The following is a 13,963-nucleotide window of genomic DNA, read 5'->3' on the forward strand; positions in this document are numbered from 1 at the left end:
TGAAATGCCATTAATGCCAGCGTAGAAAATTCTGATGATTTGTGCGCTGATCTATACTTTAGTTTTAGCACTGGGCTTGAATTTCTCTGTTTCAATTTCCACTTCTATTGTCACGCTCTGTCAAAAATGAATGTGGTCATTTTTATTACAGTCACATTTGTCATTGCCCAAAAGTGATCCACAGGCAAAAGGTGAGCCAGTCAGTGTGACCTATTAGAATGGAAAATGTTTCCATGACTGGAAAACCACACCTGAAGTATAACGCCACTCTTAAACACAATGTTAAAAAGCTGAGAACATTTAATGTGTGAGAAAGTGTTCGGAATAAAATGTCATTTGTCCCATTTGATTATTGACCCCCAGTGGCTATAACCACAGGAATACAAGCTGGGACTATAAACAACAAGTGAAACATGACACTGTTTATTCAAGCTAAACATCCTTTTACAACATTCTGGCTTTTTAAAAACTAATGTCTGAAAATACTCTCAGATCCCAGAGGGTTAGGACAGAAAGGACTCTACAGTTTTTCTCTTGAACATTTTGACGGACGATCAAAGTACAATCTGATCTGACCTTCCAGATTCAGACCAGGCTGTCTAGCACCCAGGTGACCCTGTTGCATTCCATTCAAGAAATTGACAGCAGTGCACATTTTCAGGAATATTTCACAGAAAGAAAACGGATTTAGAACGCGTTACCTGCAGCACTATGACCAGAGGTGCAGAAAGCAGGCATTAGAGGGTTTTGAAGCAGCTGTGAAAAGAGGAAATCATGTGTGGAGATAGCAGAAGTCATCAATCCAACATTGAGTTACTGTATGTTCTGAAAGGTTGATAAATCTCATTACCATTATTATCAACATTTCTACAGCAGTTGCAGTTAACATGTTGGGAAAAATTTAATTGAATCAACACTGGATTTTGGTCAGGTTTTCAATATGCAAGGCAAGGCAACTTTATTTATACATTTATTATATTTTTATGCAACATAGCACATTTTAGCTACAAGAAACAATTGAAAACATTCATTGAAGACTTTGAAATAAAATTAAGCTTAAAATGGAGAAAGACAGGTATGAAATACAAGAATGTTTAAGTCACAGTACAGTGTAGGAAATCAACAATTACTTGATTCAATAAAAGGCAGCGTGAAACAGAACTTTCTTAAGCCTTGATTTGAAAGAACAAAGTTGCAGCAGCCCTGCAGTTGTCTGGGAGTTTGTTTAAACACATCTATAGCGCTTAAACACAACTTCTCCATGTTTGGTTCTGACTCTGGGGACAGAAAGCAGACCGGTCTGTCCCAGTCAAACTTATTCCTTTATAAACCAACAGTAGCATTTTGAAATACATTCTTCCAGAAACAGGACGCCAGTGAAAAGACTACAGGTGTGAATGTAAATTAGAGGCTCTTCAAGGAGATAGTAATGAAAGAGTGTGTGTAAGTGAGTGACTTTGTACCACAATAAGCGAAAGATAACATGGATTTAGTTATTCATAAAACTTTAGTAATGAGCTGTGTTGACCATCAAAACTGTTTTTTTTTCCTGATGTCTTGTGTTGAATACTGATACCTTTTATCAGGCCTGAAAGGTTTTTAAAATGTAAATATTTCATATATATATGTCACTTTTTCATTTATTGATACATTTGTTCTGTAACTTTGGTTTTATAAATATTCTACATTTGATCATTTCGTTGAAAAGGTTATTTACATTGAGATTGATCCTGCTGTCATTTACTCTTTGGAAATGTTAATGAGTTAGCTTATACACTTAACAGTTATCTTGCACTTTATTTACATGTACAGTAGAGACCAATATCATGTTGGACAATAGTTTGAATTAAGAAAATGTCATAAAAAGGTCTGGTTTCTCGTGGATAATTATTGTATATTATGTATTGTAAAATGTTTTCAACGTATAAAAATAAACTATAATTCAATCCCATCTACCCTTTGAAATAATGGGTGAATCAGTGTTGATTCAGTCATCTGGGAGTGCTCTCTGGGAGCCAACTGATGCATTTCATGCTCCTTTTATTAGAGAAAGGTCAGAAAATTTGCTTCAGACCACAAACGGTCAGTTAAAAAACACCCTGGCATGTAAAAAAATAGCTTCTTTGGATGGCTCAAAAATGGTTATGTTGCTAAATGATGTTGTTCATTGATGGATTTTGGTGTTTACAACATGCATTTTGCATACCGTCATTTCTCTTCAATAACTCCATGTCACTTTCTAACTTTGCAGGCTTTCGCAGATGATGTGCTTACAAAAGATGAACAGATAGGCCTGTTGGTCAGAGCCAAACGGAAGTGCGAGGGCAACATTAAGTCAAGGCACAAGGTTCATGGTGAGTAGAGAAACAAGATGTTAATGTCTAAGTGGTGACATGTCGACAATGCTAACATGCTGATTTTGCAGGTATAATGTTTCCAATGTTCATCATCTTTTAACATTACTCTGTTAACATTCAAAAAATTGCTCATAAGCACTGAGTATTCACACTAAGTGTAAATGTCATTACTTTTGCAGGTATTTGGTTATAAACCAACATATTCGACAAATTAAAAATGTCGGTACCAGATTTCCCAACAATCCAGTCAATAAATCACTAACCTCACAATGCGAGAGGAAAGTCAGAGGATCACCAGAGTCAGTAGGATCCATCCTCAAGGGACCATTGACATCTGTACATGTCATAGCGAACCATGGTATAATTGTTTAGATTTTTAAATCTGGAACAACATAGTGGGCCTGCTGCAGCCACGCTGCTAGACATGTTTAAAGAATAGCAAGAATGTGAGAAAATATCTCTTTAATATTTATTTTTGCTGCTGATCAGAATTTCTGGTGTTGTGAATCTGAAATCACTCAAGGCTCGTAGGTTTTAGTCCATCGTTTGCTCCTTTAACCAGATTGGGATTTTTTTTCCATAGTAGAATGACAAAAGGCATTCTACTATGTAGAGTGTTGAAGTTTGATTTTTGGATAGATAAGAGAATCCATAAGCCTGTCTATCATGGTTTGCACATACAGGATCAACCAAAATGCCTTGCTTAACATCAATTAAAGGACCTAATTACATAGGATATTTAAATATTTGTGATGGCAGCTTCCCACTTCATTAGCATTGATTAGTTCTCCAATAGTTCTAAGAGTCAAAGAATAATAAAGGGAGTCCTAGCCATTAGTTGCAGCAAAATGGTTTTATTTTTCATAGTGGGCTGAGCTATGAAGAACTCCCAAATTAATTGCAGCTGGAGCAAGAGGTTAAATGGGGTGCAATGAATTCCCCAGGGTTTAAACAGAGCAGAACCTATACACATGGTGCACAAGGCAGTCAATGCTTATGAGATGTAAGAGAAGTACTAGGAAAAGCTGGAGTGATGGAGGAAGAAATCAACAATACACAAAAGGTAAAGTTTACAGCGTAACCAGCAGCAAAACCATGATGATCACAAGAGTGAAAGTGAGAGAGACTGTAAAGACCGCCTTGTTGATTAAATGTGATCAGTGATTTGTTTGAATAGGATTGTTGATGATAAGTGCTTCTACTAATCAGCAGAAGATGTGCACACTGCAGCGCACTGCAAGAATCACCTTGATCAGGGACACAGAAAGTCCGTCAGCGTGCTGAGAGAAAGTCTGTTTATTTAATAACGTCACGCTAAATGCTGCGCGACATATATGTTTTTGCAATCATTTGAATGGCCAGGATCATAGTTTTAATAGTTATTAACATCATTTTACACAATTTTTTCTATTAACGTTTTAAACTACAACATACAGCCATCTCAAACACCAACACACTGAATGTCGAAGCGGCCACAGTAACTACACAGACCCGGTTATTATAGTATAAATAATGCAGAAGAGTGAGGATACAGCCTTATCATACAGGAGACGAGCTCAGATCCTTGGAGGATCATATGAGACAGCTGTCACTCTGTTTTTTTTACTGTTAAAAGAAAGTCCAGTCTGCAGTGTAGTTCATACACTCAACTTCAATGATAAACTGACTATTGTCTACTCTTCTCCTTTGTGAGATTTTGATATTCACTAGCTACAGCGTAGCTACATGCGTGCATGTTGCTTGTGTAACTGACATGACGCCCCTTTGTGGGGGCCTCATCCCAATCGGCAAAGACAAAGTAATACACATTTTGAAAATAAGTAAATGGAACATAGTAGTCATTGTCTAGACTAAATTATGAAATATCCCAGTCTAAAAAAATACTGGAACAGACTTTCCAGATTTCCAGAACAGATTTACTTTTTTTTAATTTCCATTGCGGTTAAACAAGGCCTACAGAACATGCCGGAGGTGCTGCAGCACGCTCAGCACCCCGACTCCCCGCACCGGTTGGCGTTCATTATTACAAAAGTTTAAGAAAGACCCATTTCTTGCCTACTTTTTGCTGATATGTTCTTATCAAGTACCCTGAGCAGTGTACAGTGTTTGTGTATTTAGGGGTGTTTTAAGAGCAAGATTTTCCAGCAGACCCTAGCATTTACTGTATCTCACTGTGGTTACTGTCATTTTCCCAGTTGATTGTTCATAGGAGGATTTTGGATTCCACAGCCAAACCAATCATATTATTTTCTCTTTAACCCCAGTGCATTGTGGTCGCCTTGAATTCTTCAACCCTCAAAACGGTACCCCCTTAAAAATGAAACACATAATTAAAAATGTTTTCTTTTAGGCTGGGAACACAAAAGCTTTTGTTGACCGTTCCCACTAGTTACAGTACATTGCCCAGCTTGGTATTTCCCAACTTTTCATGGTTTTGATAAATGTCCAAAGCCCAAATTGGATTTTAAAAACTATGACAGAATTGCTATTATTGAAAGCTGTAGGCGCCGAGCATCAGCTTGTTTAAGATGTCAAGGGCTTTTATAAAAACGCTGCCTTTCCTCAAAGCTTATGGAACAGGATGGCCAGAGATGCTAATGCAGAGCAGAGTCAAACATTGGGCCTCTCTCTGACCACCGTCATGCTTAATCCATCCTGACACGTCCAAGTGACTGGCAAGCCTGCTGTCGCACTTCACCAGCAGCCCCCAAGCACATTTATTCTCAGTTGCAGCTGTCATTTACATAATGTTTGTGAATTGAATTTGAACCAAATTATAGAATGTTCACGCAACTGAAAGAAAGTGATTAATTGTTTTTTCCCCAAATGCCGAACTATACTGTAACTGTAGCAAACTATGCTGTTTCTCCATGCAGTGTAGTTAATAATTAATCAATTAGTGGATTCAGCTTTAATGAATAGTACGTTTTCCAGCTTCTCAAGGCAATGCAGCTTTATTTGTACAGCGCATTTTAGCAACAGGGCAATTCAAAGTGCTCTACACAAAAACAGTTAAAACAATAAAAACAGATAAAACACAAGAATAAAAGACAGTGCAGTATAAGAAATGAAACGTTAAAGAAATGAACAACCTCAAAGTGAGAATTTGCTCTTTTTCTGTTTCGCATGATTAATTAATGTAATGACACTGAATAAATCGGGGGTTTGAACTGTTGGTCACACAAAACAAGCATTGAACAATAAACGATATTGATGGATTAATCTGTAATATAAATAATAGTTATTGGCAGCCCTATATGCACTTTATACTCATTTATGGGCATGTTTCTCGGTCTGTAGATAGTGGGGTTGTTTACATTGAATGTGGACTCTAACAAGCTTATCAGGGAGGTCTCATTTTGTGAAAAGCTCCTGTCTCGGGGGTACATGAGCACATCAGCGCTGATCTGCATACCTGAAGCTGCTGGCACAAACCGGATTGTGACTCATCCTGTATGTGGGGTCTGTTTTTTGACCTCTTTTGGAACGTTGCACATGTGTGTTCCATCAAATAATGGTTGAAGTGATTAAGATAAACATATTACCTTAATGAAGAGAAAAAAGAGTCACTAATGTGGCTGTTTTATGGCTGGATGAGCAAAACATGTGCTCAGTTAACATGCTTGATTTCAGATTTTGTCTTACTTAATGGCACACGTACAGTGGCCGTAAGGGGAAACAAACTGTAAAACAAACTTTATGAAACACATGCAAATAGACAAAACACAAACATATTAAGAAAACCTCTTCATTGAGTTGACGACACATGCGCGGCATTTAGCAAACGCACTCCAAATACACACAACACAAACAAATACACAAACAAGGTAAAAAGAAAAGCACACAATCCGGCCTCTCAGCTGATTTAACAACTGATTGGTTCAGAATCGACTCAACATAATGATGTTTAACATAAACTTTTGAATGTTTTTGGATTGTGTGGATTATAACTGGTAACTTTGGCTTATTCTGTTCATAACACATGTTGCGTGGCTGATAGGGACATTTAGAAGTCAGAGAGACTAAATCTGTCCAGATTACGGATCATATACAGTCTGTTGTTAAGTAAAATCTGCCACAGATCGCATGCAGAGCATTTTGAGACCTACTCTGTCATAATTAAAACAACTGGAGACTGCGTCTAAGCTGATATATAGGTCCAATAACATTTATTAAATCGGAATTGGACCACAGGGGTTATGTCACTTCCTGTTCAGCTTGAAGGCTGCAGGACAGGAATTGGCTGGAAACTGTCCAACTTTACAGCTGCCTAATATTAGGCTTGTTTCAGATGAACTGTGCCTCGCCTGTGAAGTGGATGAGAGCAGGCGGCAGCAGCCGGGGTCGGTGACAAAAATCTGTGGTAAAGTCAGACAGTTTCCATTCGATTCCTGAACAAATTTAGTATCTCTGACTTCTAAACGTCACTATCAGCCACACAATATGTGTTATGAACAGAATAAGCCGAAGTTAGCAGTTAAAATCCCTCCGATTCAAAAACAGTAAAAACTTCATTTAAACAGTCACCATGTTGAGTCGTTTCTGAACCAATCAGCTGTTAAATCAGCTCAAAGGCCAGTGTTTTCCAGCGTGCTCTGGGTCCACCTGGGTCTGGCAGTCGGTGAAAAGCAACTGCGCCGCCTGCGTCTCAGAACTGCGGCCGCCTTATCGTTGCCTACGTGTGCATGACATCAGAGCAAGTTTGGATCAAGTCGGACACAAATCTAACCGCCATGCATTGGCCGGCGATCGCCGGTGATTGATTATGCGAAGACCTGGCTCACCTCAAACAAGCCTATTTAGAGTCTATGATCTCAGGTGCACATTGTTATGAGATTGAACGCGCCCTCGCTCTCTCTCTCTCTCTCTCTCTCTGTCTCTCTTTCTCTCTTTCTCTTGCTCTCTCTCTCTCTCTGTGGTCTAACATCAAGTTGTTCCACTTAGCGCTCCCCTACTTTTTGCATCGTTTCTATATTTAGTTCTTTTGTCTGTATTTGCAGCTCGTTTGCTAAATGATGCACATGTGTTGGCAAATTAATTAAGATGTTAATTTGCTTGTGTTTTGTCTATTTGCGTGTGTTTTAGTAAGTTGCAGTGTGTTTTCCCCTGTTGGCCACCATACTCATGAATTGCTTTGACTTCCCTTTATTTGACCCTTATTGAACTTAAGTGTCTTATCTGGTTGTTTGTTTGGCATGTGAAAATCATTTCAAATCTTGGTAGTGGTTTGTCTGTGATGCTGTAAGATTTAAAGGCTGTCAAGATTTGAGATAAAGTTCATGGAAAGCATTACATTTGCTTTCTGGTGACCCGTGTAAGTGTTTTCCCTGGAGTGGTCATTTGGACTTGGACAGCATTCCCTCTTGCAATTTTTTAAAACATTCTTTTTTTCCGTCTTCTTGTATTGTGGTGGGACCTTGAATCTGTGGGCTGAGGTGAACGGAGAGAATAGCAGTTAGCGTGCATTTTTAGGACTTTTAGGATTTACATCTGTATTGTCTTGCGTGTGTCCTGCCTGACCACCCCCAGAGTTTTTTTTTTTTCTGGCACTGTAAACTCATGGTTTTCTAAACTATTATAGAAGATGGAGTGATGTCTATTTATAAAACACACTTTCTAGTGTGAAATGTAGGATTTGCTTAGAGTAATGAATTGATGATTGAATTCCAGCTTCATTGAGAAAGGATTAGCTCCTCCGTAAGGCTAAAACCTCGGTTTTGGTTGACAATTCAACTTTTCATCTGTTTGGTTTTATTTCTCATTTGTGTTTTAAGTACACACATCTCCATTACGTGGCTAAGACAAGGTTTTCATTTAGGGAAACACTGAGGTTTGCCTGGAGAGGACAGTGGAGGGATGTGGGTTCAATGCCCCAGACCTTGCAGTGTGAAAATAGCTCAGCCTTCTAGCTTGTGGTCTGGGTGTAGAATAACTTCAGCAATCATTATAAAAGGTTGCATGTATCAGGAGAAAATGCAATATGTATTTTGACATCTGCAGGTCAGAATAAAATGAAATGGGTGGAAAGAAAACAGTATTAAAAACCCCAGTGACATCACTAACATCAAAGTCCCCCCATAGACACATTTATATTTTAATCGCGTGTGTGTGTGTGTGTGTGTGTCCCGTGTTTAATTCAAGCCTAACTTAGTAGGTGGTCCTATGCTAATAAAAGCTTTGGTAAAAGCAATTTTACTCCTAGGATGTGTGGTCAATGTGATTTTAAAAACTAAACGCTGTATTTCTCCCACCAGAGATCTGTAGGAATCAGTCAGCTCCACTCAGTCTGCTCTTTAATTTTGCGCTCCAAGTGACAGGCAAATAAAAAGCATGCCGTCATCGCTTCAGATGTTTCTTTGTAAGTTTGATTATAGGAATGAGAAAATAATGGATCGACTGCAAAGAGAGGATAGTTTTAGTTTTATCCTTAGCTACTTATTAGTGGTCAAAGTTGGGCAGATGTTTTCAATAATACAACATAAATGCCAAGCCATAAGGAAGGCTTTTGCCAGGAATATGTGGGGAAAGTGACTTTGCTTTACACCCACTATCGGAGGGATTATGTCGACGGTTTAGCTGACAATTAAGGTGCTCTACGCTTGGAAATGGCTTTTTTTTCTCCACCTTTTGAACCTGCAGCTCTATTTCTGAAGTATAGATGTATTATAATAAAGTCCTATGTCATGAATTTTTTATGAAGATAGAGGACAAAAGTTGGTCTGTGTGATCTTCAGGTAAAGCACACAGTCAGCAGTATTGTAGGAAAGTATTGAAATCTCCATGTTTTACTGAATCCTGGGAAACGTTTTAAATGCTAAATGTTCCTTTACACAATCTCAAAATTGTGAAACCTGAACTGAAAAAGGTTATTCTGAAATCTATAAATGTGAAGTGAAATTGCAGGATGTTTTTATCTTATTTAATTGTATTACCTTATCAAGTAATGCAGCGATAAAAGGACGTGAGATATTATAATTATAATACTTTATTCATTCATTAATTTCAAAGTCATGTGATACTTATGCTGTATTCTTAGATTGTGACTGTAATCAATCCAGTTATAAGTAAAAAAAAAAAATGTGTTCCTGTCACAATTAGTTGTTCAAAAATGTCAATTAAGTTCTTTGTTTCCGGCTCCTAAAAATATGAATTGTAAGCGCTCAACTCACATTGAAACTGCAGCTTCTTAAATGTGAAGATTTGCAGAGATTGTCTGTGTTTTATGTTATTTCAGTTGTTATATCTTAGGGTTTTTGTCAGACAAAATATTAAATGTTTTGGTCATAGGCATTTTAGGAGTGTAAGATGGACAATTTTCATAATGTTTTGTCATTTTACAGATTAGTTGGAGAAATAATTGTTTAACACTCACACCCCTAATTAATGCAGGTCAAAAGCAAACGTGTGGCACAAAAAAAGAAAAATAAGCTCTTGAACTAAGCTATAGCACTTTTGTTTTGATATCATAGGCTGTTAGGAATACAATAATTTAGCCAGTGTTGTGTTTGAAACGAATTCCATTCAACACATCCGAATATGTTTAACAATAAGGCAGTTATGGAAATCAACAACAAGCAAAACTTAATGAGCACACTAGATTCAGTGGAGACCTTGTTATCAGCATTCCATGATTGCAAGTCTTAATTATATAACAACAGATTGTTCTCTGGGTGACCCTTGTTTTCCTTAGAAGGCTGCTCTACGGTGCTGATTTACATACAGTGTAAAGTTCACATACTTTGCCTAATTTTTCAGAATACAGAACAAAACACTTGAAAACATACAGCACTACTGCTGTCTTAAATTCCTATGGCTTTGTAATGCAGCAGTTCTTTGAGAACAGCACTCTGTGGCTCTATTTTTAAAAGTCAGCACTGCTTTTGTCTCCGCAGATGGTTACTGCTCACCAGAGTGGGACGGCATTGTTTGTTGGCCTGAAGGGCCCCCGGGAAAGCTTGTATCCACCTCCTGTCCAGAGTATATCCATGACTTCAACCATAAAGGTAAGACTGGCCCTGAATACAGTCAGCAGTTGAAATCCTTAAGCTCACTTTCTGCTGGTGAAAAAGCACTAGGCCTTGGGTGCTGCTGTATACTGCAAAATCATAACTTGGGCTCTTTTGCAATTTCTGCAATTATGCAGATTCAATTAAGAAGCAAGCTCAGGTTGAGTAATTGGAAAACAACTAGCTGTAATTAAAGGTAGTCTTTTCTGTTTGATGTCTAGGACTAGCATACCGTCGGTGTGACAACAACGGAACGTGGGAACTGGCCACAACCAACAAGACATGGGCCAATTATAACGAATGTACAAAATTCTTCTACCATTACAACCACAGCCATGAAAAGGTGGGATTTGCTTCATCATTATTTACATGTTCATCGTCACAGATACAGTGTCTTCCTCCACTAGTCTTTGTAAATGCATAGAGTCAATTGTCAGGCTATTAATATTGCAGCCATTTAGGCAAAGGTTAAACCTATTTAACCCTTCAATTGCAACTCCTTTTGAAATGTGTAACACACTGTTGACATGTCTTTTTAGTAATGTACAGTGCGAATGAAATAGAATCGCATTTAGTTATATTTCGGGATAATGTTGGAGAGATGATGACAGGATGGCAATGTGGTTGCTTTGTGATAAGATGAGGCTGCCATTAGCTAAATGTCTGGTCAGAATTAAATTAAAGGCAGTGTCACATTAGTCTTAATTGCTAATTGGAAACTTTCTAGAAAGTATCCTATTCAGAGAAATCTAAGAACTCAGCAATCATCCTTTCTTGTGGTGGACCAGAATCGCCCTACACGGACATTAAAGATTTGTTGAATTGAATTGAATTGAATTGACTTAACCTCCTAGGCACCTTTATAGCAAGAGAGTGATGCAAAGACATTTAGACACAAGGATGCCATGTACGTCCTGATGTCATGTTGCTTTAATGATTCAAACTACAAAAAGTGTCTCCCTACTATTGGAGGTTTTATTTTGTCAAACACCTTTAATTATACATATTTTTTGATATTTCAGTTGCTTTTTTTTCTTTGTTTATTCATTTAAATTTCGTAAATGTGTTCAATTTAAATGCACTACATTGCCAAAGTATACGGACAATGAACACGGAGCTGAACATAACAACCACGTGTAACTGATTTTAAAACCTGGCCGAATGAGAGCAGCAAGAATGGGAGACAGATGATTGGTGATAAGACCTGGCTCACAGTTGGTGACCAACTCATTCCAGCTGTCCTCAAGGTGTTTGATGGGGGTGAGGTCAGCGCTCTGTGAAGGCCAATCCAGAACTTTTCTATCAGACTCAGATAGCCATTTCTTTATGGACTTTGCTATAACCCAAATATCACATTAAAACATACTGTGGCCATAAAGATGGAAGTACACCGTCATTGTAATATCATTGTACGCACATATATATATATGCAATATATCACTATGTGTCTGTGTGTACATTCTTAATAATCTGAGGCTAGACATTTTAAATTGAAGTGATTTAATTGTATTTCATTTTGTCACTTGTGGTTGTTATGATGTAAAAAAACAGTTTTTGCATAATTACAGTAGTTAATAGAGCCGATACGTGGATGATCCTTGTTTGATGCCTGCCCCTACAGTAGCCATTGTTCCCTTGTTGTGTTTTTGTAACATTTTGTAATACAATAGCATTTGCTAAACAAACAACTTCAACAGAACAATATAATAGTCTAACCATTCTCCCAGGTTCTGGACAATCCTTACAGTTTCAATAGCTCTAACTTTAATATAACTCTTGTGTTTAAAAAGGAATAAGCCACATTTAAGCCACAAATGTAGAATACAACCTAAACATTATTACCTTTAATAATGTATTGCCTTTAAATGAATGAGGTGTATATTATCTTATATTAGTATATTAGAAGTTTGTATTGAAAGGCTAAGCCGTTTGTAGTGTTGGTTACAAAAGATTTTGCACTTTGCCCTTTGGACAGAAAATAGAGTAATCAGTAACTCATTGATAAAAACTTGATTGGATTTTTACACCGCAGACATCAGATGTCACACATACAGAACATTTTCCTCTCCCCTGCTTGAATGTGGTGTAGAGGATGTGGGCATAACCTCATCATGGTGCCCATCAGTTTCTTTCTGACTTCAGAGGCTCACGTTGATGGGTTCCCGAGGGAGCAGAAGCAGATTATGACAAATACATATGCACAAATGAAAGCCCCACATAACACAACTGCCAGACCACCACCACAACTTAGACACCCATTTTTCTTTTGGCACACGATCCTGATGCTAAATGATAACAGCAGTAGAGTTTCTGCTTACATCACTGGGGGCTCTTGGCCCCTTCAGCATGTTGACGCACAGTAGGTCTGGCTACGGCTCTCCTTACAGTGTCCTCTGGCTGCCAGAGCACAGCTGGAAGATCAAACTGCCCCACCCAGCCTTTCTCAGCTCCGCCAACCATGTCAAATGCTGTTTCCATCAGTAACTTCTGGGTGCTTGAGACGTTTCTGTCACCAGGTGGCAATGCATTTCTAAACACACTGAAGTTAACAAATTTCGAAGCTTAGTTTTTTGGGGGGAAGGTGATATTATAGTGTGAATGTTGTGAAAACATGCTCTTTGTAATAAAATCACTTGCCTTGAGTAATGTTGTCACTTGAATTTGAGCTAATGTTACTAAGCACTAAGAAAAACCCTGACTCTTAAGTGTAGTAAACCAGATCTCGTAACATCTATCAAAAAATGATGTTATTGTGTGTTTTTTCACTATTTGGTGTTCACAGCTATCCTATTATATAATATCACTAGCAATGTATTCACATAAATATGGAAACCTATGACCTAAAACCAATAGTTATTGTTTTACGGTTAACAAACCTTTAAACGATGATGTATGATGTTTACTAATTATTAGTAATACTATACATTATTTTAATTCATTATTAGTTAAGTGTATTGTGAAATAGTTTATACATAGGTAGTTAACATTATGTCAATATTAATCATTGTTTTGGAATGTATAAGCATTATTTGGATGGCTACTTATGCAGTTGCAAGTAATGCTTATAATAATTAGTTTATGACTAATAATGGGTTAACAAAGCATCAAGTAACATTATTTTGCCCTAATTAATTTTTTGGGTTGATCTATAAATGATGATTTGATTCAAAATCAAATCATCCAAATAATGGTTATAGACAGTTCAAAAATGATATCATTAATTATTTTACAAATCATTCTTAATACACAATAAATACTTAATATAATATACAAATTAGTTTTTGTGCAACAATAAATGGTAAAACATATTTAAACATAAATAATAGCATTACTAATTATTAGTAAACATGATTTATTGTTATTTAATTGTTTGTTAAAAGTAAAATGACTCAATTTGCCATTTATTACTGATGGATATAATCGTGTTAGTGTGTTTTTGTATAAATCTCGGCAATTTGTGATTCATTTATGTACAAGCATACAAACCAAAAAATCTTTATTATTACTATTTTTGGACATTTTGTTTTTGTAGTTGACACATTCTGTAGTCCACCTGTCCTGCTTACTGATGCTGTTGGTGCTATTATCTTTCTTTTTAAA

The 13,963-nt window shown here is 37.2% G+C and overlaps 1 protein-coding gene across 1 annotated transcript in view; it reads left to right on the forward strand.

Moving 5' to 3' along the window:
- The window catches only part of pth1r (parathyroid hormone 1 receptor), a 47,098-nt gene that overhangs the window by 20,533 nt on the left and 12,602 nt on the right, over positions 1–13,963 (forward strand). Inside the window, exons 2-4 of the mRNA XM_034888162.1 lie at positions 2,252–2,354; positions 10,250–10,360; positions 10,585–10,706. Coding sequence (XP_034744053.1) covers positions 2,252–2,354; positions 10,250–10,360; positions 10,585–10,706 — 336 coding nt within the window. The remainder of the gene's footprint in view (positions 1–2,251; positions 2,355–10,249; positions 10,361–10,584; positions 10,707–13,963) is intronic.

The sequence above is a fragment of the Etheostoma cragini genome, chromosome 12 (assembly GCF_013103735.1).
Source record: "Etheostoma cragini isolate CJK2018 chromosome 12, CSU_Ecrag_1.0, whole genome shotgun sequence".
NCBI classification, from domain to species: Eukaryota; Metazoa; Chordata; class Actinopteri; order Perciformes; family Percidae; genus Etheostoma; species Etheostoma cragini.